This window comes from Anastrepha obliqua, chromosome 3 (genome assembly GCF_027943255.1).
Source record: "Anastrepha obliqua isolate idAnaObli1 chromosome 3, idAnaObli1_1.0, whole genome shotgun sequence".
In the NCBI taxonomy this organism is placed as follows: Eukaryota; Metazoa; Arthropoda; class Insecta; order Diptera; family Tephritidae; genus Anastrepha; species Anastrepha obliqua.
The window spans coordinates 108,447,294-108,472,869 of record NC_072894.1 but is presented as its reverse complement, the minus strand read 5'-3'; the positions used below and the strand labels follow the sequence as shown (position 1 = coordinate 108,472,869).

The 25,576-nt window shown below is 38.9% G+C and overlaps 3 protein-coding genes and 1 long non-coding RNA gene across 5 annotated transcripts in view; 2 read left to right on the top strand and 2 right to left on the bottom strand.

Moving 5' to 3' along the window:
- Positions 1-1,622: 1,622 nt before the first annotated feature.
- LOC129241238 (uncharacterized) lies at positions 1,623-2,485 on the top strand. Its single transcript, XM_054877465.1, has 3 exons — positions 1,623-1,909; positions 1,980-2,125; positions 2,198-2,485. The coding sequence occupies exons 1-3, from the start codon at positions 1,756-1,758 to the stop codon at positions 2,330-2,332; spliced, it is 435 nt and encodes a 144-aa protein (XP_054733440.1). The 5' UTR covers positions 1,623-1,755; the 3' UTR covers positions 2,333-2,485.
- A 3,943-nt stretch (positions 2,486-6,428) lies between these two features.
- LOC129240275 (caprin homolog) lies at positions 6,429-13,373 on the bottom strand. The gene is made up of 5 exons (XM_054875969.1): positions 12,793-13,373; positions 10,010-10,192; positions 9,780-9,946; positions 7,325-9,714; positions 6,429-7,262 (listed from the first exon to the last, which is right to left on the bottom strand). The coding sequence occupies exons 1-5, from the start codon at positions 13,093-13,095 to the stop codon at positions 6,883-6,885; spliced, it is 3,423 nt and encodes a 1,140-aa protein (XP_054731944.1). The 5' UTR covers positions 13,096-13,373; the 3' UTR covers positions 6,429-6,882.
- Positions 13,374-16,114: 2,741 nt separating this feature from the next.
- LOC129242446 (uncharacterized) lies at positions 16,115-18,624 on the top strand. 2 transcript variants are annotated; one of them, XR_008582185.1, is made up of 5 exons: positions 16,115-16,197; positions 16,252-16,563; positions 16,626-17,032; positions 17,112-18,397; positions 18,491-18,624. It is a non-coding gene; the product is annotated as an uncharacterized LOC129242446 (long non-coding RNA). The 2 variants fall into 2 exon arrangements; XR_008582186.1 differs by having other exon boundaries at positions 17,088-18,397.
- The window catches only part of LOC129242445 (echinoderm microtubule-associated protein-like CG42247), a 56,272-nt gene continuing 47,109 nt past the window's right edge, over positions 16,414-25,576 (bottom strand). Inside the window, exons 3-11 of the mRNA XM_054879084.1 lie at positions 19,322-19,438; positions 18,695-19,083; positions 18,461-18,610; positions 18,215-18,386; positions 18,038-18,133; positions 17,579-17,977; positions 17,101-17,521; positions 16,632-17,028; positions 16,414-16,567 (exon numbers count right to left, since the gene is read on the bottom strand). Of these exons, the coding sequence (XP_054735059.1) occupies positions 16,414-16,567; positions 16,632-17,028; positions 17,101-17,521; positions 17,579-17,977; positions 18,038-18,133; positions 18,215-18,386; positions 18,461-18,610; positions 18,695-19,083; positions 19,322-19,438 (2,295 nt within the window). The remainder of the gene's footprint in view (positions 16,568-16,631; positions 17,029-17,100; positions 17,522-17,578; positions 17,978-18,037; positions 18,134-18,214; positions 18,387-18,460; positions 18,611-18,694; positions 19,084-19,321; positions 19,439-25,576) is intronic.

Below are 25,576 nucleotides of genomic sequence, written 5' to 3'. Positions count from 1 at the left end.
CTCTGAAAATCCAAGGGCAACACACCAACATCAGTTGCACCCATCTAAATGTACTGTTTGGTGCGGTGTTATGGCCACTAGAGTTATCGCTGCATATTTCTTCGAAAATGAGGATGAAACGCCGGAATCGATTTCAGGAGCTTTTTACAGAACATTGATTGAAAACTTTTTGCGGCCAATGGCAGAGCAGTATCCGAATTTGTGGTTTCAACAAGATGGAGCAACTGCGCATACTGCTAGGCAAACTATGGACCTGCTGCGTGCTGTTAGTAGGTCTTATTTGGCCCACCCTATATAAGTAGATTATCTACTTTTTCGTTATTATTTAACCAGTTTGCATTCTTCATTGAAATATTTAAGAAACTGTTGACGAACGTTCTCAACTTTACATGTTAGCGGGTTGTAGAATATATCTGAACCAGACGATGCAAAAGTAGTAAACGTCAAAATGTTGTCGAAAACAGTTTTGCCCGTGTGACCGCGAATGAAACATAAAAAGAGAATTTCCAGTATTTCTCTTCCAGATGTCTCCGTGTGTAAATCGGCACTAAGAAGAAATGCCAAAGTAAAAACTAAATAAAATGGCCGCTGGCAAAGAAAACAAATTTGTACACATAATTCCAATATTTTTTTCTTAAATATTATTAATTATGCAGTAATTTTACAGAAAAACCTGTGTCCATAGACGCTTTGGCCTGTTATTACTGGTTCTAAAATGTAATATCGAATTTCGCATGCTTATTGCTACCATAATTTTTTGGCTTTGTTTTTTTGTCATTTATTTATATCGTTAATAATAATTAAACGTATCAAAACCTCCAAAATATTCCACCAAAGCAATTTCATTGAATAAATACCTTACAAAACAGTATTGGCAGCTGATTGATAATTTTGCACTTAACCCATTAAGGACCAGATTTTTTTTTCAAAATTGTTTGCCGAAATAACTTTATTTGGTCATTAAAATAAAGTAAAAATTGCCAAAAAAATTTTCGTTTATTTACTTGTGGAGTCGTCATTTGACAACCATGGTCGCTAATGTGTTAATCTGCCATATGTGAACGGGTAGGTTAATTTTGTGGATTTATTGCCCATTACTGCATATGTGAACGTACTTTTACTCTGCTCTACAGCGGGGAAGTTCTTAACAGTGCTGGTTGCAGTGAATTCTCTCTAAGTATATTGGCTCTGCACAGTTTTTGACTTCTATAGGAATTCAAATCGATTACTGACCGATTTGCAAGGCACTTGAATATGCTGTCCAAATGCAAAATGTGCTGTCAAAAAATAAAAAATTCACATTCACGCCTTTGTCAAAGGCGCATTGATGAAATGCACTCACAGAGTACGCTAATATCCATTCGATGCATTGTTCTATTATGATTGTAGTTTCCTTGATAAAGCTATAGTAGAAAACACATTTCAATGTGAATTTTATAATTACCGTCTTCATCATGCAACTCTGTTAATATCCGCTGCAATATGTAAACAAACAACAGCTGTTTAATATTGCAATGGCCTGGAATTTGAGTGATATCAAAGCAAGGAATGTAAAATTAAACTATCAAACACCAGCACTGTATTTAACAAAAATTAGCAAGAATGAAAATACATACATAAATAACTGGCAATATACTATTTGCATTTCCACGTGGTAACGTCTAGCCTTTAATGAACATTCTTACCGGTGTTCAGCAGCCAAACGCAAAACTTTCCTTCTGCTGTTGAATTCTTCCAATACAATTTTTCAAATCAATGGCAAATGCATTGCAACAGTACCGTCACAGTTTTACTGCCGGCGCATTTGCTGCTGGTGGTAGTTTCTTTGGGCATGCACCAAGCCAACTGACAAAGGTGCCTTTATTAGCAAATCTGCTTGCGCCAACAGCGGAGCCAACCTACTATTGCGGTACTAATTAATAACTAAGTGAATGTGTTCATATGTATATAAGATATCCTATTAATTTTTAATTACATAGAATTCATTTTACTACGTGCGCTGCCCATCGTATTGATGGTGATTTGCAACGTGTTGAATTGGCGCTATTTCCTTAAAGCGTTGCAGTGTGCCGAACAAACGCTGACCGCAACAGTGCTTACTGCTGCCACCAATTATATTTTATCGGTAAGAATTTTATTGAAAAATCTCTCATCTTATTTTATTATGTTCTATTAATAATTTGTATTCGACGAATAGTTCATATTAGGCGCACTGGTGTACCGAGAAGAAATTACGGTTTTGTCAACTGTGGGTGCCGCATTCATAATAGCCGGTCTTTGGTTTCTGTGTAAAGCGCAAGAGGAGCAAAAAGCTAAAGAAAAACTAATTTGAAAGCTAAAATACCTGTAGTTCTGTCTAGATTTAATGCCTAAAAGTATTTATATTTTACTGAAAAAAAAAAAACAAATTTGTAATACAAAGAAAAGTATGTAAAACTAAAGTAATGCCAAAATGTACCTATGCACTGCACATACATATATATAAGAGTATGATGATAAGAAGTAAACACATGCATGCCATTTGGTTAGTACATGGCAAAAGAGCCGCGTGCGCCAATGTGGCCGGTAGGAACTAGCATTTTTTGGTGATGAAATCTACGGACTACAACTACGAAGTACAACTATAGCTTATGAAAATAGGAAAATGAGAATTAGGACTTTCCTTAATAAAGGAAGAGTTGAGAAAAATGAAGAAGATGTAATCCCAACACATCACACAGCTTGAAGCATATAAAAATCAGGAAAATACAAATCTTCACCGTAGAAATCAGATATTTTTGGTGAAGGAACATAACACCGTGCTGTCGAAACAATTCGTGTTGAACGTCATATAACCAGTAATGCTGTTCTTCAAAGCGAACCGTCATTCCCCGGTTTGAGAGAACACTTACACGACTAGAACGACTGCGCTAGTCATGCGTATTTGTGCTGCAAGATTTTTATATTAGAATGATGGTGCCACCCTATCGATATAGACGACATAGAACCCATAGAGGAAACCTAGATCACTTTCACTTGGCTTCATTCCGAATACACAACCGACGACGTGGAAAACACCTCTTCATCCGCATGCATTCGATACTGAACTTTTTTTTGCATACACGCTGACCCTCATCAGAGAAACAGTTTAAACTGTGGTTACGTGTGTACGTTCATGGTGTCGCTACAATATATAGTAGTTAAAGATAATTGTAAAAAAGCCAAGATTATTGCTTCTCTGGGGTACGGTACACTAGACAGGGCTAGTTTACCGACAATTATGGATCGGACAGTGTACATACAGACAATTAACGGCATTCATCGGGAGACTCTTACCACCTTCTTAAGCTCCCGAATGCCGTCATCTGAGTCCAACCACCAACCATTGCAGACGAAGAACACTTGACACCCTATATGTGTAGGGGGAATGTGCAACCCTTAGTTGCTTCAGTTAGAATTAAAAAAAAATCGATGTTTTTTTATTACATGCAAATTTGAGAAGGGGATTCAGATTTAGACTGTGCTTTTCAAACTTTAAACGGGTTTTTCTCAAAATGGTGTTTTCAGAGTCGTTGACCAACATTACTCGAAAACGGCTAAACCGATTAGTCTCAAATTTTAACACGACCTTCTTAAATATATTTTTTAATAATTAATCGAAGATTTTTTCTTACCGATACATATTTTTTTATAACCAATTTAAGACCGACATTTTGGTAAAAAATCGATTTTTTTGTTTTTTGGGAAACCGCCATTTTTCAAAAAAATTGATTTTGCTTATTCCTTCGATTAATTACTAGATTTAACATTACTTCAGAGGATCCAATTCAGAGATATAGTGGTCACCGCAAAACGTCTTTTTTGAGAGTAGCTCGCGGAGATCAGATGTAGCTCCTTTCCAAATATATATTTTTACTAATACTAAGTCTTAAAATACAGTTAAAAGATAACAGAATATATGTATAAATTTTTAGATCAATAAATTTAAAAGTTTTTTCAGAAAAAACTCTGGAGTATTCGCTTTTTTCGGCCTTCTAACTGTATTTGAAAGGGTTAATTGTGCAGTCAAGGGGGTTCGCTGAACGTCAATAAGAAGGCAACGAACAGAAAATTTGTTGGTAGAAAACGACATATCAGCTGAGTTTGTAGAAAATGTTTTGCGCTGTCCAAGGAAATTACCATAAATATGTTTTATATATTTGTGTTTTTTGTTAATAAATTTTCCCTTTTATCATTTCTGACCTCAAATTGTAAATTTCAAACCGGTGCAAGTGTAAAAGTGCACTTAATACCAGTGCACTTAATTCAAAAAAAAAAAAATTTCTTTGTTTACAAGAAGTTCAGCCATATAATTAGAGCTCATTTGTTTTCATGATGAATAATTTTTGCTGACTAAAATTTCTCCAGCACAAAATGAGCTTTTCTCATGCATCGAACTGTCACTTTGCTCTCTGAATTTCTGAGGGATGGATAATTTAATAAGCGTCCGTTTACAAAAATTAGGAATAACTGTTAACAATTTTTCTTATCGAACACGTCTAAATGTAGTTTTATGTTAAGGAGTTAGAGGTAGTCACAATTTTCAAAAGTATAATATCTTAAAAATATTGTGTGAACATTTGAAGTGAATCCGACAAATACTTTTCGAGTTATTCAACAATTAACAAAGGGTGCTCGGGCGTTTTTCTCAAAACTAAAATTTTTTGAACTGGTGATCACTGTAACTTAAAAACAGATTGGTAGATTTGAATAAAATTAATACAGCTTTTGAAAAACATAAAAAACTCGTACTTTACCGAAGGATTTTTTTTCAAAAATTTCGATTTTTTTTTTTTAATTAATTGTCGGTTTTTTTCTCGAAAATCTGAAAGATACTTCCTAGGCCGCCATATTGTTAATTTTGAAAAAAAAAAAACTTCGATCAGGCACAAGATTATCTATTAATAAAACTCGCGAAAATCTGAAAAATACTTCCAAAGGCCGCCATATTGTTAATTTTGAAAAAAAAAAAACTTCGATCGGGCACAAGATTATCTATTAATAAAACTCTCGAAAATCTGAAAAATACTTCCTGAGGCCGCCATATTTTTAATTTTGAAAAAAAAAAATTGGTCAGGCACAAGATTATCTATTAATAAAACTAATTTCTCTTGTCCGATTGATTTTAGCTGAATCTCCAAGGACTTGTGATGATCACCGCAAGGGGCTTCTGGAGAAACGGGCTCCACACAAACAGCGATAACTTTTACGATTATTTTGTTTTTTTTTTTTTTTTGAAATTTCGCTAAAGTCAAGTCGAAAAATGATTTATTAATGTTATGCTTTAATTTTTCTAAAATAGAGCAACTGAATTGACTAGCAAAAAAAAAAAATTATAGATAATCATTTCTTCGGGCCTCTGACAAATATCCCTTCTGTCCCTTTTTTGGCATAAAAGTCTGCCTTCTCGTTTCCTTGGTGTCCCTCATGTCCTGGTACCCAAATCAGTGAGACCTGTTTATGAGTGCTCAGTTTGTTGAGTGTATTGTTACACTCTATAAAGACTTTTTACTTCTCAATTTGACGCTATTCAAGGCTTTTAGAACCGATTAGCTGTCCGAAAGTATTTTAAGTTTTACTTTCTCGAACCCTCCTTTAGATATGATTTCCACTGTTTCCATTATGGTGAAGAGCTCCGCATGGAAAATTGTGGTATCTGTACTTAGTGTACATTTTCAACAACATTCCTTCGACCATCCGTTCATAGAACTTTATGAAATAATAAACTTTAGATTTTTTTGTTGTAATTTTTGTTTGATGTTTCTTTCTCTTTTTCTTTTAAATATAAGTAATATTTTTGTATGATTTATTTGTTATTGGTTTTTATCAATTAATTTTAATAATAATAATAATAGTAATAATAATTATTATAATAGGTAGGCGTATAATTACTTTCTGTTTTGCTCTTCACTTCAAGTTTCGCTTGTTGCAATACTAAACAGAATATGTTAATTAGTTGTAGATAGCAAACGACACAAAAGATTTTAGCTATACAGCCCGCTTATAGCAGCTATACTGTTATTTTTATTTCAACTGATTTTATCTTCATTTTACCATCGTTGTAAATTTCTATTCGACACTCCATCACAACTGAGCGCTTAATATAATTTTGAAATTTTTTCCAGGGTTTTTTGTTGTTTGCTTTGTACAGAAGAAGCTGTCAATTCAATCAATGGCTGCCAAGCATGTAACTGTTGTGAGTTATCATGCATTTTCATTACATATACGTTTATTCTTGGTGTTGTGTCGTTTCTTCCGCTTCATTCTTCGTTCTCCTGGCTTACATGATGAAAGAGCAGTTTCATACATTTATAATATTTATTTATTAAAAAAAAAAAATTTAACATAAATAAGTATTTCTGTAATTGAAATTAGCATAGATTTGTTTTTGCATTGCGTTAAATATAATATTCTGTTTTCTTTTTTATTGGTTTCTGTACTCTTCTGTTTCTTTTCCCGTTGCTTTTTGTTTTTGTTTTTTTTTTCTTTTGCTTTGTAGTTTTGTTTACGAAACTAAATTTTAACACCCACGCGCATATGTTTACATTTCATTGTTGCAGTTTCGGTTGCTTTAGTGCTTGTCGCCGCTGCTGCTATTATGGGATGAATCGCAGCTTTGACTATCGTCACACTACTAATTAAAAGTTAAATGTATTTTCTGTTTTTCAGTTTCTATATGTATGTGTAAGTGTTTATGTTTGCGTGTTTGTGAATTCCTTTTCATATATCATATATATTTACGATTCTTAAGAGGTTCATGTCATTCTGCCTTCTGCTTCAATTCTGCTTCTTCGATTTCAATATATATACTTGCTTTTGCTTTGCTTCTAACCTGTATTAATGTGTTTCATTCTCTTCTGCGTTTCAGTTTTTATTTTCCAATCCCATCGGCATGCGCTGCGATGACCGGTTCATGTATGAGCTGGATGATGCACTTGACTGGCCGCCACTATTATTACGCCCACCAAGCGTACGTGATGGTGGCGCATTGCCGCGTCCATTACCGCCACCACCATTGCCGCCTGCGCGCGATCCACGATAATTGCCCGAATCGTAGCGCGAACCAGAGTCTTTGTTGGAGTACATATTACCGCCACCGTTCTGGTAGTACGAGCCACTTGACGAGTTATCGTTGTTGCGGAAATAGATGCCACTACCACCTCGTCCACCACCGTTTTGCTGCGAATTGCCGTAGTTACCGCGACCACGTCGCCGTTGGAATTGACGGCCGTTGTTGTAGTGTGCTACAAATAGTGTTTGTTATGACAATTCAAATAAATAGAAAATGCAGAAAATGATTACTCACCTCCATCCTGCTGCTGATTCGAGTTCCAATGATTGGAGTCATGCGTGCTGGTCGTTGACTGCGTACCGCCACCATCACCATAACCCCCACCACCCGCACTGGTGCCACCGCTGCTGTTGCTCGATGTCCATTCAATCTTACGTACAATCGGTGGCGTATTGTCGCTATTGCCGCTTGGCGTTGATGGGTTGCTGAGCGCATTCATCTCCGCGCTCCATTTTGTGGCCGGCTCCAAAATGCTGCCGGTACCACCAACGCTGCTGTTACTGCTACTGCCGCCGCCGACGTTTACAACGGCACTACCAGACTTCAATGCATTGGCAAGCGCGGCAGATGCCGCGGCATTGACAGCGGTGGTGCTGTTTATGCTAGTTGAACGTACAACGGCATTTGCTTTTGACATGGCATCCCATTCGTTGACGACCACCGACTCGCTAGCATTGAACTTGTGATGTGCGCTAATATCTTCGGCTGCTTTATCGGCAGCTACAGCTGCAGCAGCGGCGGCTGCAGCGGCGCTCGCTTTTGCTACTACGGCTAACTGCTGTTGCATCTGTTGCTCGTAGGTCAAGCTGACCACGGCATTGTCGAAGCCTAGAAAGCCAGCAGCAGTGGCTGCCGACACATCCGATGCACGCACCTCGCCAGGTTGCATACCCAATGTTGGTTGTGGCGGTTGTGTTTGTTGTTGTTGTTGTACTTGGGGTTGTTGAGTTATGTTTTGTGGTGGTAGACGCGCCTGCGGCGCTGCCAAACGTGCCATTATCATCATTGGCGGCTGCTGTTGTTGTTGTTGTTGGTGCTGCTGCTGCTGTTGTTGTTGTTGTTGTTCACTTAACAACAAATGTTGCTGATGATGTGCCGCAACGTCTTGTGGCTGCATACCAGCACCACCAACTGGTGAGAATAACTGTGGATGTTTATGTTGATGTTGTTGTTGCTGGAACATGGGGCTAGGTGTGCTACTTGCAAGAGTTGGTGTATTACTACTGTTACCGCTTGTTGAAGCTGCTACACTTGCGGGCGGTTGCATGGGTGGGAATGACTGATTTGTGAATGTTTGTGTCGGAATCGCTTGTTGTGGCTGCGATGGCTGTGCATGCTGTTGTTGCTGCTGCTGCTGCTGTAAGATTTGCTGTTGATGCTGCAAGTGCTGTTGTTGGGTTTTGTGCAACTCAACTGCTTGCAACTCACTCCCATGATTCAACAAATTGGGTTGTTGCAACTGTTGGTGTGTCTGTGAGGGATTATTCTCTTGTGGGAGAGGTGGCTGTTGCGCTTGTTGCTGCTGTGACGGTTGTTGTAGTTGTTGTTCGAAAACAACACTACCAATAGGCGCATTGCCGACTATTTCAGGTGAATCCAGTTCGCTTTCCTGCAAAAAGTAGAAGCTACCATTGCCGATTATCTCAGCTACTGGCCGCATTTGCTGCTGCATAAATTGTTGTCGGTTATGCGGGAATAAACCCTGTTCTACAGCGCGTACCGTTGTGGGTGTGAAATGTCCTGGCGGAGGTTGGGGTGCGCCATGGATGGGAATCGCACCTTGGGGTATTTGTGCACTGCCAGCTTGGGTTCCAGGGCTAGTCATCATTTGCCGCTGCTGTGGTGGTGGCGCTTGTGCCACTGGCACCATTTGTGGTGGTACCTGAGGCACACCTATAATGCTACCTGGCGGTACCTGCTGCATCTGAGGTGCTGCCGCTTGCATTTGCTGTGCTGCGAACATGGCTACATGCACGGGCGCAGCCCCAACGGCTTGTAGTGGTGCCTGAAACGTAGGCACTGATCCAGCGACAGCGTTTGGAGCTTGCATAACAGCGGCGTTGGGTTGTTGCTGAGGCTGTGGGGGCGGTATGCCAGCCTGAACTTGCTGTTGTACGTCCAGGTGCTCTTTAACTGCTTGCTGCGGCATCATTTGCTGTGGTAGAGATTGCGGTTGTTGTGGCTGCTGTTGCTGCATGTCGTTAGTGACAGCAACATGCGGTGGTAGCAAACATACCTCATCACCTACACCAGTTGACACATTTTGCGCATCGGACTCCTCTTCTGCTTCACCAGATGCCACGTTCAATTTTTCCATTTCCTCCTTCAGGGTTGCTTCTTCCACATTACCCGTTTCTTCACCTTCAACAACGTTGTTAATTTCCTCCTCTTCTTCCTTAGTTTCAACTTCGGGCTCTGGGACAGCCAGATACACTTTATCCAAATAACCAGATTCCTGAATTACATTAAAAATGCGACGCATTTGATCGTAGGTAACATTATCGGCATACGTCTTAGGGCGACCATCAATTGTCATAGAGAAGAGCTCGGCCACTTTTTGCGCGGCCGTCAAAAACGGTATATCTTCGGCAGACTCCGGCCGAGCTGTTTGCACATCCCTGCAACTACAAAGTAAAATATATTTTATATATTTCCTTTTAAAAAAAATCGTGTTTGTGATTAAACTAACTATTTCTCCAAGATATTAATGTCGCCAGTTTCCAATTTGATAGCGCCATTGTCGCCGTTTATGAAGTCAGCACGAATAGACTCATCGGTGAAACACGTTAGAATATTTTGAATAACTAAGACTTCACGAATTTTGGCAGTCTCAGCAAGTGCACGTGCAATCATATCCTAATATTATGAGAATAAAATATTTTAATTTGAATATTAACGCATGAAATATATAATAAATACCTTGCGTGCTTGTTTTCTTTGCTCCTTTTCAGCTTCTTTCACAAATTGCCACATCTGCTTGGAGAGCTCTCGAGCGAATTCCAGTGTGGCTATAACAGCATCATACTTAGCTACTGCAGCCTTTTGATCGGCGCTTAGCTCCTTGCCGGAAGCTTGAATGGTACGATATGATTCCAATTTAGTCTAACAAAAAAGAAAACATTATATTATATATGGAACCATTGATCAGGATTTTTTGGCTTTATTCAGTATGGTGTAATAGTTAAGTAAATTTTTTCTTCTGTATTATATAGCATAACTATAAAAAAAATGCAAATGAAGAACTGCGGAGACTAGAATGGCAACAATGTACTAGTTGAAACGAAAAATTACAAATACTATATACAAAGCCTAAAGACGCCAACAGCGACGGCAAAGTCCTTCAGCAGAACATTTATGGCTTATGTAGGGCATGCTAAAAAGTAAGCGGTTTGCATGCGTCGCACCTTTTATACCTAAGTTGCACTAGCCGATACCTAATAACGATAAAATTGTTCATTCTCTTCCACTACTTTTATGACCAGTGTTGAAAGTGGATGAAACAGTCTCTTTTTGGAAATAACATACATACATATTACTAACTCCCTATTATGAATGGTTCGCAATTCAGCGGGGTTTGGAGGCGTTATTACAATAACATGAAACGTACATATATGCCAAATTGTGCCTGAGCGTTGCAAACAAATGTGCATAGTACATCATCTTTTGCCAATTTCAGGAGGTAGACGAATTGAAATGTACGAACATATACTCGGTTATAGATACGATATTCGGTGGATTACTGTTGGATCAGCAAATAAATATTCCAGTTGTTTGATATTTATAATAATTACTATTTACATACTATATCCTATATATATTTTCACTTAGAATTTTTAGTTTTATGTATAATAGAAATCTATATATTTTTAGATTAAAAAAATTTATATGATATGCCCTTTGTTGTACTTGTTGCCACCCCTTGATGTATATGCATATAATTTAATCAGGAATAGTTTAAGTTAGGTTTTCGTGACTGTCGCTAACCATGGGGAGCAAGAGGTGCACTCTGGCTAAATGGCTTTTTGCGATGTTATGTGAATGGGCTTTCAAACTCTGTTCTTTTACACATTTCCCCGCTGAAGATTCAGAATGTCCATTAATACAAAGTTCAGACAGTTAAAAAAAAAATTGCTGAGATAATCAAATATTTCACATTTTTTTAATGAGTCAGAAGTTGTTTAAATAGAATCCATTCATTTTTCATGCGTCTCCATTAAACATTGTCCACTGATGGTCTCTAATACTGGACGAATGGCGATCTGCCTTATCATCCAACACGTTTTTGCATTTCTTTGTTAGCTCCTCTGCGGTGCACTTCTCAGAAAGGAGTTTCATTGTGTAGTTCCTATTGCAGAGCAGATTTAATGCCAGCCTGCTTATCCGAATATATACAGCCTAAAACATGTTAAAATGGTCAGGAAGCCACTCGTAATTATTCAAAACAATAACAGAAGTTTTAAAAAATATCTTCATATGTGCATAATAGTTAGTGTATCATAGCAAACATATTTTCGGTTTGCTTACTCATTTTCTATTTCAACAGAAATTAGTATCGGGCGCAATGCGAAACCCATGTCACAATTTTGTTTATTGCTTATCGGCAAGCGATGAATTTATTTGTTGACGACATTAAAACGTGTAGTAACAAAGAAATACACAAACATTTAAAATTAATTACTAATTCTAGGCGAAGAGGGTAAATCATCATCGATAACGAAAGTTTTGCTTCTTATTACGAATATTATGCGATACGAAAGCGTTACGATCTAGGGGAAAACAACAAAATAAGAAAGAAGCAAAAGCGAGATGCAAAACTCAACGGCACAAAGAGGACAAGCTGAATTAAAGAAATAAATAAGGCCATAAAATACTAAAATAGAAAGAAAGACTAAGCGAATAAACATAAAAATAGCGAAAGGGCGAATTATTGAAATTCGAACAGTAGCACATGGAGTTCCCGTATTTTGTTCCGGTGCTGCCACATTCGAAAACCCTCGAATATATGGCGTCCATGTCAATTGACATAGGTCATTGAAACGCTTACACAGTTCACCCTTATATATGTGTATAAGCTGTATGATTCTCAGATTTGCATATTGCGCAAAGAACTGATTAATCAGCATTGAATTCCAAACAGGTCGTCTTATAATCATTTAATTTTATAAACCCTGCCACTTTTTTAAGTTACTTGTGTTGTCAAAGTTTTGCTCCCCCGCACAGATTGCAACCGTGCTAAGTGGTGTTGTAAATTGTTGCTGTTACTTCTGCTTTAATAGTCGTAACAAAGATGGCGTCGCGCGAAAAAATCTGCGAAACACACCGAACATAAACGAAATAACACGAATACAAACATTTTGTTCAGTGGAAAGAAAATGGAGGAGATGCGGGAAAAATGTGTTTTTACTATATTTTAATGTAACAAACTGTAGTAGGGTAGAAATATGACCTTAAAATGAATAAAAGTTTATTATTTTCAATGCCCATTTTACACATTTTTCAGACCATACCCCCAAACACTTTGTCTGCTCAATGTTTCTGCCGGTCCGATAACTGGAGACATTCCAGACATGCACCTTCAATACCTACCTTAACAAAGGCTTCTTTGTAAATCCACAGACTTACGCCATTAGTAATGGAATTTTGATAACACACTATTTGGATTATAGACTACTTTATAATCAAGAGAACTTTTAGCCACTTACCTTGCGTTTCTCCAAATTGCGTATTTTATGGTCAATCGTGGTGATAGTTTGTTTCATTGGATTATTCGCTTCCAACACAGGATTGACAGTAGCTCCCTTTGTATTGTTGCTGTTGGAGGTAACCGAGCCATCATTAGTGGTACTACCTAGGCTGGTGTTATTATTGGTGGCACTATTCTCGGTAACAGCGTTGGCGGTGCTATTAATCACATCTTGCGACTTCTTTGTGGTTCCACCACCGCCTGTACCATGCACAGAACCTATGGAGGCTTGTTTCTCCAATTTATTTGAAGCAGAAGGCATACTTCACTGATATTATCAGTCCGATAAAAACTGAATCCGGGTATGAAGCGCAGCGCGTTTTAAGCGTATATATGAGAACAAGAATTATATATTCCCTGTCAAAATAAACCACACCGAAGACAAATAAGAGATAGAGCCGCAGCTAGCAAGAACTAAAACCACACATTCACAAAAACGATGACCACGGCTAGGAAAAATCACGAAAATCGCTCGAGCGCCCTTTGTAGGCGATTTGCACGCACTTTCCGAAATTCGAGAACAAAGGGAAACTAAGTAATAAATGCAGCGGCATACAACAATGCCTTTGCGCGAAAGAATAAGCAATATTATGCTGTGATTTAGTTTTTTTCCTTTTAATATCAGGCAATTCGCCGAATACTTACTTCGAAAAATCTCCGCAGTGTTACCAATTAATTTTAGTTACGAAAATATGGTATTCAAGGGATCTTTACTTATTTGATTGCAATGACTTTAATTTATTTCTTTGAATATTTATCCGACAAGGGAAACACTTCATGTCGTAGTAAGTGCCTGTACATTATATAATGCTGTCATCTAGGTTTTGGTGACAATCAATTGAGTAATTTTATCATGAACAAATTTTTTACTGTGATAAAATTTTTAATTTCTGGTGTGCCAATGCAAAATGCAAAAATAGGTTAAAGAAAAACAAGGAAGGAACAAAGTAAACCCACCATTTGAGAATAAATAAAACTCACATAAGCCAAATGGTGAAAAGCAATTTGTTCCAAATTGCAGCTTTGGGCTAATTTTGAAGGCGTTGCCACAATCAACTTTTTAACGAAAAAAACCGAACTGACAGTTCATGTCAGGTATTGCTTATTTGGTTATTTACTTTTCATGAGCAATGAACGTTCTCTATTAGCAATATATTGTTTGTTAGAAGTATGAAGATAGAAACTTCTACCTGAGTATGTGGGGAACCATTTGTCATTTCCAGCAGTGGTATTCACAGCACAAGCGTCAAAAATACACTCTGTGCTAGTTCAACTTTTCAGCGCCCAACTTAAATTGGTCTAGGTTTATGTAAGTATTGATATCGAGATCTTTCGGTCGTCAAGCATGGCCGTTTATACTGCTGATCAAATGATTTATAGTCACGAGTAAACTGTGTGCTTTAATAAAAGACTACGATTTGCATTTGATGGTTCACCTTCGAATGTGCACATTTTGACCATTCTGCTAAATGTATTGCTTTCTCTACGCAGCTACATTATACTAACTGTCATAGTTTGGGGGGAATTTTTTTGGTAAAACAGATACTTGCCGAAGAAAACCAAGAAAGGAAGATTAATCAAATCAAGGCGAATCTATTAAAAGTGGTATCGGTAAATCAGCTGATATGTTTTTATTCTTTCGCCGTGTCCATGACCAGCCCAAAGTGAAATTAGGCGAATTCATGCTTTGTGTTCTACTTTGCCGATACTTTGCTTTGACAATCAAACGTGCAAAACATTGTTGTTGGTCTAGTGCCACAACCTTTAATGAATGTGCCTTGAGTCAAACGAATAATAATAATAACAAAAATTCACTCAAAAGTCTTGTTTTCGCTACAATGTAGAGTGAGAGTTGATTTCTTCTATGGTAATTTGAATATTTTTGAATATTCCATTGGAAAAGGCTACTTTATATAAAACACAGTATTTAACAATTCCTCGAACTTGTATACTTTATTGATATTTCTTATTGATTCCGTAGATTATAATATTTTTGTTTAAATGCGCCATGTAAAGTGCAATAGATATTGTACCTTTTATTAATTCAAAACATAATCTCAGTTATGTCGTTATATTGACTACCAGGTATGTTAAAAGGTAACAAAAAAATATTTAATAAAATACCTTAGAAAACTAGTGACATGATAAGTACATAAAATAAAATAAACTAAATTAGACTAGACTAGACTAAAGTACTTATACAATAAAATTAATTAAATAAAAAAGTATCAAAAAAGATATGTGAATAAAATAAAATTCATAAAATTATGTTACATCAAAATATAATGCTATTATGTAGATAAATTGAATGAAAGAAAACGAAATGGAGAAAAAATTTTATTATGGAACATTCGTTATTAGTTTTTCATGAATAATATGTTTTATTTTTAAAACTATAAAGTTTGTTTTTATTTTTCACTTAAATAGTTTAAGTAGTTTTGTCCACCAGTGGCTTAAGTCTGTTACAGAAGGAGGTGCGCGTTAACATGCGCACATATTTGAAGGAAGATAGAATGAAAGGTGTTGGATACAGCTCTGCCGATAAAATCAAAATTAACCAAAATGTGCTTGTAAAATACGTGTTTCGAAAAAGAAGATATGGGCGGATAGTAAAAATAAATCAGCACTTTTTTAAATAATATTAGAATAATATTGGAAGATTTCTGTAAACGGGAAGCGTCAAATGGAAGTACGCAAGTTCGTTCTGGAAGTTTTCAATTAATAACTGTTTGTTATGCAAGATTGATTAAACCAAAAAACGAAAAAAAAACAACATAAAAGCAATTTTATTTTACCATTAGTATCGAACTATATGCATTCATATTTGTTCAAATAAAAAGTAAAAATGATTTAAGTAAGATTAAAGTTAAATACGCGGAAATAGTTTGCTTTAAATTAATTTAAATTGCTTTTTTTATGAATAAGGCTTTGAATTTAGAAATTGTACCGTTCATGAACTAAAAATTTTCTCACTTTGAATGTCACTAAGTGCACACTTGTAACAACACTAATGGCTGTCAACAGCAGCTGTGGTAGTAGTTCACAAACAGATGGCGCCTAAATAAAACGGAAGCGGCAATTCCACAGAATTTCAGTTGCTTTCTACATTTCGTTGTCAGATTAACCTAATTAGAATTATTAATTATTATATTTTAAATTTTTTGTTTGTAATATCTAAATTTCGTTGACAATTTTCCCACATTTTCATGAATGTTTTAACAAAAGGTTTAAATTTCGTTGATATGCATGCAAACTTTTGTTAAAGGCGAAGTGAGCTGTGTCCACAGCAAAAGGCACTCAGTTCAACACCAACGATAGCAAGGGCGAGTTGATGAAAATGACAACAACAACATGGACGGCGATGGTAAATGAGTATTTTTTCAAATTCTCTTTATGCTACATATTTCTATGCTTGCAGAACTCCACCATCATCAACATTTTTTTTTTACTGGTACTCAACCGAATCGCTGTCTAATATTGTCGAAGACTTGTTCGACGATCGCCGTCGCGTCCAATAGTGAGTGTATCCGCGTGCTTCATCATATTGCTGGACAGTCGTACGCCACGGTGGCCATTGCAGCTATTCCTCTACCAGGTCCCACACCATCAGTGAGGCGTCTGTGCCGCCCACTGTCACCACAGTTTGATCGCCGTATAGAAAACGCGCACATGCCAACATGCCCGAATAGACTTTCGCTTCATGAAACTCGGAGCGCGGATTGATGCAGGGGTATCTATAGAAATGAGTCGGGCATTATAATTATTCAATAAAATCGAAGTGTTGACTTGCAGCATTACCTGAAAATACGCAAGTAACCATCGGCATCGCCGGAAACAAGCATATCTTGCGCCGCCGAACGGCTGCATGTTGCAATAATAGTATTATTGTTGCTGTAGTAACGATTGCTCCACATACCCGCCACCAGAAAGCCAACTGTGCAATTGCTAGTCAACCATTTGACATCTTTCATGGCGATCGGGCTGCGTTCCGGCGACAGTGATTTAGCATCCCAGAAGAGTAGATCGAAATCGATGGTGACAGTTTGCACGAAATTGCCATCCATGCTCCAGTCCAAATGTGTGAGTGGCTGCGAACCGCGTATCTTGTTCACTTTTTTGTATGAGAAACCATCGCGCGATACACGGAATAAGTAGATGCTGCCATTTTGTGAACCCATAGCAATCATATCACCCACTAGGTAATATAAACAAAAAAATGTATACCTAATTTGAATTAATACTATACAATATAAGGAGACGCACTCACCTTGATTATAGGCCACACAGTTCAGCGGCGAACCACAGACCCGCAACGTTAACATAACCGAACCGTTTTCACAATTGATGACAAGTAAATGGCCCTCAGTGCTGCCAGCAGCCAGGGCAGTGCCAAATGGATGAAAAGCTAATGAAACACACTCGTAACCTGTTTGTATGGTCCAAATCAACTTGTTCTTGCGCCACAGCGCAATGTGCTTATCATGACCGGCAGTAGCGAATACCTCATCCTCTGGATGAGCAGCTAGACCCCACAATTGACGACCGTGACCGAATACAACTTGGGTAAAGCGACGCTGCAGTGAACCCTCTAAAATGTTATTGCGCGTAGTGCCAACATAAATATTACCATCATTGCGTCCGGGACGTTGTGGATAAATGGTGCGTACGCCGCCAGCGGCCTCTGGAAGCTACAAATAAAATACATTAAAAGAAAAACCAATTAGCTTGCGAGTAAGCGCGCTTACTTTAGTATCAGCGATTTTCTTGTAGTTTTGCAACGAGTCCCAGGCAGCAATTTTACGATCTTTCTCACCACCTGACAGTAGCGTTCCTTCGCCCAGCATAATTAGGCAACCAATACCTTTGTTATGTGCCTCGAATTCGGTGCGCACAAAGTATGCACCATCCGAGTCGACCGAGTAAATGGTGATAAAACCATCGGAATCGGCAGTGATAACGTCGCCGTCTGGCTCGAATTGCACGCTGGTCACATGCGAGCGCGACGGTTGTTTAACAATATCGGTGCGTTCGAAAAAGCCATCTTTGCGGCGATGCCAGAACGCCAAATGACCACGCCCATGTGTAATAATAAGATTATCATCCAGCGGATGAAAAGCGGCACCAGACAGACCTTCTTGTAGTGTCTAAGATTAATAAAATATATTCAAAACTTTTAGATGCGTAATATACGAACAAGAACCTACTGCCACTTTTCCCAGCAGATGACCCCATTGCCACTGCCACACAGAGAGTATGCTTTCACGCCCGCTATCAACTGCTAAAATGTAGCTGCCCCCGTTCTGCGGTTGTATAGAAGGAAGAAGAAACAATAGAACACGAGTTAATAAGAATGGCGTTTTGGGTATGGCATCATTTTGTACCAATTGTGAAAAGGCTACCGCCGTAACGCCACTATCCAATTCGCCCATACCGAACACATAAAGCGTCTGTAGTGACTCTGTGCTCCAAATGCGTACATGCGCTTGAGATTTACGATCACGCCCAGCTTTTTGCCCAGAAGCGACTAATTCGCGTGAAGGATGTACGTCCATGCTGTAGGCGAAGTAAGAATATCAATATATGCACTCGACGTAACTAACAAAACAAAAAAAACAAAACATACTAACCACATAATATCTTCTGTGTGTCCTGTATAGTGTCGCTGTGCGTCCTCTTCTCGATCCAACAGTACTGCCACAGCGGCTACATAATACAACAGCTCACCTGATGGTAACACCCAGAGATTGCGGCGCGCATCGATGCCGCGATAGCCGTGACTGCCAGTGAAAAAGATAGAAAATATTGTACTTATAAGTAAGTAATAAAAGTATTGAAATAGGCTGTTTGCATTCAATATTTACACCCATTGCAGCTGTAATTTTTTGTCTGGCGGTGTATTATCCGCGGGTGCATGATGTAATGGCGGATAGAAAGTACGCCGCAATCCACGTATAGTCACTTTGGTGGGCTCTTCTTTCATAATATCCAACATACTATATTCACCGTTCGCACGTAATATTTCACTCTCAGGGGCATACAGAATGCGTGGACGGCTTTTACTGCGTGGACGTGCTCCGCGCAAAGGAACCTTAGGCAGTTCTTCTGTGGGTAGAATGGGCGCTGCAGCAACAACCGAAGGGCGCGAACGAGAACGCCTAATAGGCGAACCGGCAATTAAGGCAGTGCCAGTTGCTAGATAAAATGTGTCAACGTCCGCAAATTCATTGCGTAGCTGTGAAAAACTGCGAACCTGTAAAGGAGATGACAAATGAGCAAGTGATTAGTGTTGCGACAGACATTAAGTGGTACAAAGCTATAATATACCCCAGCTAGAGGTATATAAAATAGAAGAAATAAAAAGAAAAAAAAATCGGAACTACTATTCAAGCAACAAATTAGCATATATTCGGTCAGTGTGTAATGCCCATTCGACCGTGCATACATTCGGAAATAAATACATCACTGACTTAGCATATTTGTGAACTTACCTCTTGTCCCGTGCCGGTGTACATTTTCTTTGCACCATTTATTTTCAACACTTGACCCAAATCCTCTAAAACTTCTTCGAATGGCTGTGATGTGCGCAAATTCAACAGTACGCGACACTACAAAAGAAATTGAGAGCAATGACGTTAGGAATAATGGCGTATTGTAATAATTAAAGTAATTATTTTGTGCATAATGCAATTTAGTCACAATTTTCGCTGGCGTGTATTTTACACTTTATGAATGTTGTGGCTTTGGTAAAAATCACGTGCTAAATAATAAAACGTTCAACGGTGATTAGGCCATATGGAACAGAATCGACGGCACCATAACGAATTAAGGTCAAGGGCTGTTGGCCGTTAGAGTGCCACAACAAAGACAAATAGAGTTCCATGGTGCAAAACCATTGGGTTGGGAAATAAGTAGTGTTTTCATATTTTCTTTCATGCAACGATTTGTTTGCTCTTTGGTAAAGTGTAAGTTTAAGTATTCGTTCGATAGAGCTCTTTCTGCTTTACAAATCTATGCTAACTGTATTTTGGAGCTATTTTATTTCTTATTAGTTTTGAGGCTTCGAAATGGAGTATCCAGGAGGCAAAAAACAACATTTTCTATACCTGCTCTTCTTTGCTTTTCATCGAGGTCAAAAAGCTGCCGAAGCAGCTCAAGATATTTGCGACGTGTATGGAGAAGGTGTCATTTCTGTAGCACGGAAATGGTTTGCAAAGTTCAAAAATGGCGACTTTGACGTCGATAACACGTCCGCGCGGAAGACCTTCTGAATTCGAATACTTCATCCAAAGAAGATCATGATATGTGGTTGGTGGGACTGGGAGGGCATGGCGCATTGAGAATTGCTTGAAAATAATGCCACGGTTAACAGGAAGCTCTATATTGCCCAGCTACACCGCGTGAATTGGGCTATTCGACCGAAAATACCTGTTTGACATGGTCAAACCATATTTCCTCACGACAACATCAGACCCCATGTTGCACAAGTCGTCAAAGCTGCACTCCAAGAACTCGAGTGGGGGGTCCTTCAGTATACGCCGTATACTCCGGACCTTGTATCGACCGATTACCAACGAAAGACGTTACCCATATGAAAGACGTTACCTTCGATAACAAAGAGGTCCTTAAATACTGGCTCAACAACTTCTTTGATACCAGACCAGGCGATTTTTGGTGGAACGGCATCAACAAATTGCGGAGAGGTGGGACGAGGTTGTAAACAGCAACGGCGAATATATAATTGATTGACTTATTGATATAATTATTGGTTTTTGTTTAAATAAGTCTTCGATAAAAACGCTACGAACATATAATTTTTGGTTAAAATCTTTCCATAGGTCTATGGAAGTGTACTTTTGTCCTTTAATATAATTTGACTAAGACCAACTTTTGAAAACAGTTCTCCACTGTGCTGCACATTTCAAAGCATTTGTTAACTGTGCCATGCACATTGTAATGCTCTAATTTTTGACGTTATTAATAACTGAAATTCATTTCGTGCTTTTGCTATTAAACAATTAAAATTGTTTCGCAGTAACTTCGTATGCTTACATCCGTTTTGGTCATACTTTCGCTTCTATGTATACAACATCAAACAGCCCTTACTACTTCGTTTTATGCATTCCCCCATAACCAACGGTACCATTAGCTGCAATTACAATTTTGGTTAGCTTTGCTTCGATTGCAGCTAAATTACATTATATTTTAAGGTTGAAAATTATGAAGTCTGTGACCCAAATGGCTTTCTTTAATTGCGGCATACTACAGTTTGGAAAGCATGCGAACGTGAAAATTTTTATGGTGCATTTATGGTCATAATATAAACCACATCGGGCCATAAGTGGGAATATCTAAAATATATTGACCTCAACGCTAAACAACGCTTCCAAATAGCCCAAATCACAATCTGAAAGGGTCTCTATTTAAATTTAAAAGCAAATGAAAGTTCCACATTTGTAAAGGGTCTTTCAAAGTGACGAATAGATGCCAGTGGTGAATAATTCGTGGACAGCACTTTTTTTATGTCATCTTTGACATATTTCAAGAAGACAGATGTGCAATTTTACATGAGAGAGCAACGCCTTAGATTTTTTGAAACCTATTATGAAAATGGTTGATCTTTAAGAACAACAAAATTTGTGATCTTCAAGGTGGGCGAAATCATCTTTCGGATGAGTCGACAATTCAAAGGTTGGTGAAAAAATTGCAAGAAACTGGTTCTGACGCGGATAGAAAAAGGGCTTTCGGACCAAAAACTGACCTCAAAATAAATGATCTGATACATTTGAATTCAAAGATGGAATAATCAGAATGGTGACCATATACATATGAAATACTGGCAAAAATTAAGTGTATAAAAAGCGAAAATCTCAAGGCCGCGACATTATTAATATACAAATTATACAGGAGCTACCCGATGATGGAATAAAGTATCTAAGGAATATATTTACTTCGTCAATAAGGCTCAACTATTTCCCTTTGCCTTGGAAAGTTTCGGAAATAATTGCTCTGCACAAACGCAGGCTAATTTTCTTGAAGCCGTCATTCAAGAATGCAGCACAAATGATATTCATAGACTACTAACACACACAAAAGTTATCTTTGAATTGCTAATTTAGACTCACTGACTGGTGCAGTGTCCTCTGAGCTGAGATCTGCGCTATAGACCAAGCAGCAAAAATCACTAAGACTGATGGACTTACCTCCAGCAAACCTTACCATTTTTGTTGATAGGCAAGCAGAGTTCAAGGCCCTGGCCTCAACGCACATGAATTCAAGATGTGCTCTCGCTCATCCAACAGCACAACACCACCGTTTGTTGGGTTCCCGGCCACTCTGGAGTGGAGGGGAATGAAAGAGCAGATGAGCGTGCAAGGAAAGGCTCTGAGCTTGACTTTCAGCGAGTGGTAGAGGACATAAGTATTCCTGTAAACGAACTGAAAACTATAATTGAATTAAGCGTAATCGCGCAAACCAATATAAAGTGGTCTCTGACTACTAACTGCAACGTCTCCAAAGCGCTCTGGCCAAAACTGAATCTTATAAGCATAAAATGTCTGCTCGGATTCAACAGATGAACTACCAGCGTCCCCACAGGTGCTATAACGCGTCACTGCACTATTGGCTCCCTAGTCAGTGGAATGGGTGTACCTCACAATGGCTTCTGCAGAAGTTGTGGAGATGAAGAAGAAATTGAGTCGGTACAACACCTCCTCTGTGAATGTCCAGCTAATTGTGGCGGTCATCAACTCAATTCTCTTATACGGCAGCGAAGTATGGGCAATTGTGCTAAACTGCAAAGCCAAGCGGCACTCAGAGTTGCCTCAGCCTACCGCACTGTCTCAGGCGCAGCAATTTTCATGATCAGCGGGCAGAAACCCGTCGACCTCATGGTCCGGAAACGAATGGATGAGTGAGACTCCAAGATGAAACACGCCATCACTAGCATCTCAGATGTTGGAGATGTCAAACCATGCTGCGCTGGCAAAGCCGATGTATGTGCGGTGGACGCTCAACCGAGTTGCAGATACACGGCGAAACTTATTCGATCAATTGACAAATGGGTCTAAAGCAGCTTCGGAGAAGTGACCTACTTCTTAACTCAGTTTCTCTCGGGCCACGGATACTTCCGGAGATACCTACACCGCTTGGGTAAGGTAACCGATTCCAAGTGCATATACTGCGAAGCACTGAGCGATGACGCTGAACATACGTTTTTTTAGCTGTGACAGATGGCTCGCGGAAAGAAATGCTCTGAAGGAGTAACATAATCAGCAAAATGTTTGAACGCGAGGACAGCTGGAACGCGGTAAAAAAACAAATCGAGAACGTATTACGAAAAAAAAAAAATTTACCTCGACACAGTGCCACAAAGCGAAGCCTCGCCTCGAAGACGAGCCTATAGCATGAGCGCTGGCTACAAATATGGTGAACCCAGACGTGGCTGCGTAGAACTGGTCCATTCCATAGACGTCATTCCGAGCCCCTCCCTAAGTAATGTGGGATGCAGTTCCAGGAAGGGTGTCTCCCCAGAAGGAGAGGAGGGATTGTTTTAGTGGCCACACTACACGACGCAATAGACGAGGGCCGCATTTTCAACCCTACCTCACCTACCAAAAAAAAAACATGTTCCGCACTTCAAAGAAGCCGTGCGAAATATCTAGTCCATTATTTCTTTGATGACCTGGGAAATTTGCAAAATGTCTCACTGGAGGGACTAGTCACCTTTTTAAAAAGATCTAAGTGGTTTAATGAATTTATTTAGGAGAATAAAATCAAATGCAGGTATCCTAATGGGCCTTAGGGCCACCGAGTGTCTTGTCTTGAAGGAGCAACCTCACTAAGCTAACCTAACACATACCAACGAAGAAATGCTGAAAACTCCACATTCAGAGCTGCAATTTGAAGACTACAAACAATAACTCCGATAGCCCTAGGAGATACTAGAAGTACACCCGTAAAATAGCTGGCTTTGTCATGTTGAAGATTTTCCACACCAACGTGAAGCCAGTAGTACTATATGGTTGTGGACCATGGCACCTGACTGCGTGTGTCCTGCAAGAGTTCTGCAAGCGTTGCAAACCTTCTTCAATCCTTGTCTTCGTAATATCATGCGGATATTTTGGCCCATCATCGTAAGCAACACTGACTTTTGGGCTGTAAGTAAACAAACATCTAATTATCCACATTAAAGTACGGCATCGCAAATGGAATTGGATCGGTATACGTTGCGTAAACCACAGAAGGATATTACAAGAGCTGCGTTAGACTGGAATCCCCAAAGTAGTCGTGGGAGTGGGAGACCAGTCAACACTTTGAGACGTCAGGTTGAAGCAGAAGCGCAGAAGGCAGGCTATTCTTTGAGACAAATTAAAGTTCTAGCTTTAAAGAAATTTTATTTGTTGAGGCTTAATGTTACATCTCAGGACTACGGGAAAATCCTATTGTGTATGCGAAACTTTAAGTAACATTACACATTTGCAACGTTTAAACTCACACTGTGACAAGCAAATTATTTCCATCACCGTTGACATTTCCACAAACATACCTACATACGAGTGGCAGCTACCTGCAATCACACACACACATTAAAGGCACGACTGACTGCATGAGTGCATTAAACTTCAATGCAAACGCACGCATACTCATTAATTTCAATCCTCTCACGAACGAATTAACATAGTAAACTCATACCCGAAGGCAGACGCACACGTCACCTCACCTTACCTACACACATATAAAAGCACTAACGTATACAAATGGTAGTTGCGCATTTTAATCTGCTTGAAGCGCTTAAATTTCCAATGGCTTTTAGCTGCGCTATGCCAACTTTAAAAAAGTTGTTGGCGCTTTAAGCGCGTTGACGTTGCATATTTAAAGGCGCCACAAAGCATAAAAAGTGATTACGCCGCGTGCGATAATTGCGTGTTGAAGTGGCAAATGGTAGACAGATACAGATACAGACACAGATACATATGTATGTAAGTGAAGAGGTGAAGTGAGTGGTGGGAGATAACAGGTGGCAGGTGGAAAAGCAACAGCGTGCGGGGAGACCGACACGCCAGGTAGACAAACCCGCTGGTAGGCAAAATAATTCTGTTAAAGCCAGTTAAAACACAGTTAAGACCATTTTGCGGTTGTGCGCTACAGTTAGGTAGCTTTATTGGTGCTTGAGTGAGCTGTGGGATATGATTACGGATATTGTGAGCGGCTATGTATGGATGTGTATGTGAGTTTGCGTGCCTTTGTCATTCAACCGGTTTAGCTGTTTGGTAATAAATATGTCATTCGCTGCACAGTGCTACACACACACATATACACACATACATACATACTTGCATTTGTGTTTAAGTAGAATTACTATTTGTCTGTCGCTGTTGCGCCACTAAGTATGCAATGATAATTTATGCCATCCACCGTAATTATTGCGCCCTACGGACACATTAAAATTCCACACAGTGGCTGCATGATGCATGCAAAGAGCAACGAAATGCGTTGTGGTTGTGATCAGTTGTACGTGTGAAGTACAAATTAAGTAATGGGGAGCGAAATTGAAGCGCACAATTCATAAAAAATGTGCAAAAAAGCGATGTACACCGCGATTAATAAAAGTACTTCTCACACACATTTATCGAAGCTTCAAAATAAATATCCCTACATTGATATATGTATAAATAAATTTATAAATCTCATGTTCGGACATCGATTCCGGAACTCGATTGCTCTCGGCTAACTCGTCTTCAGGG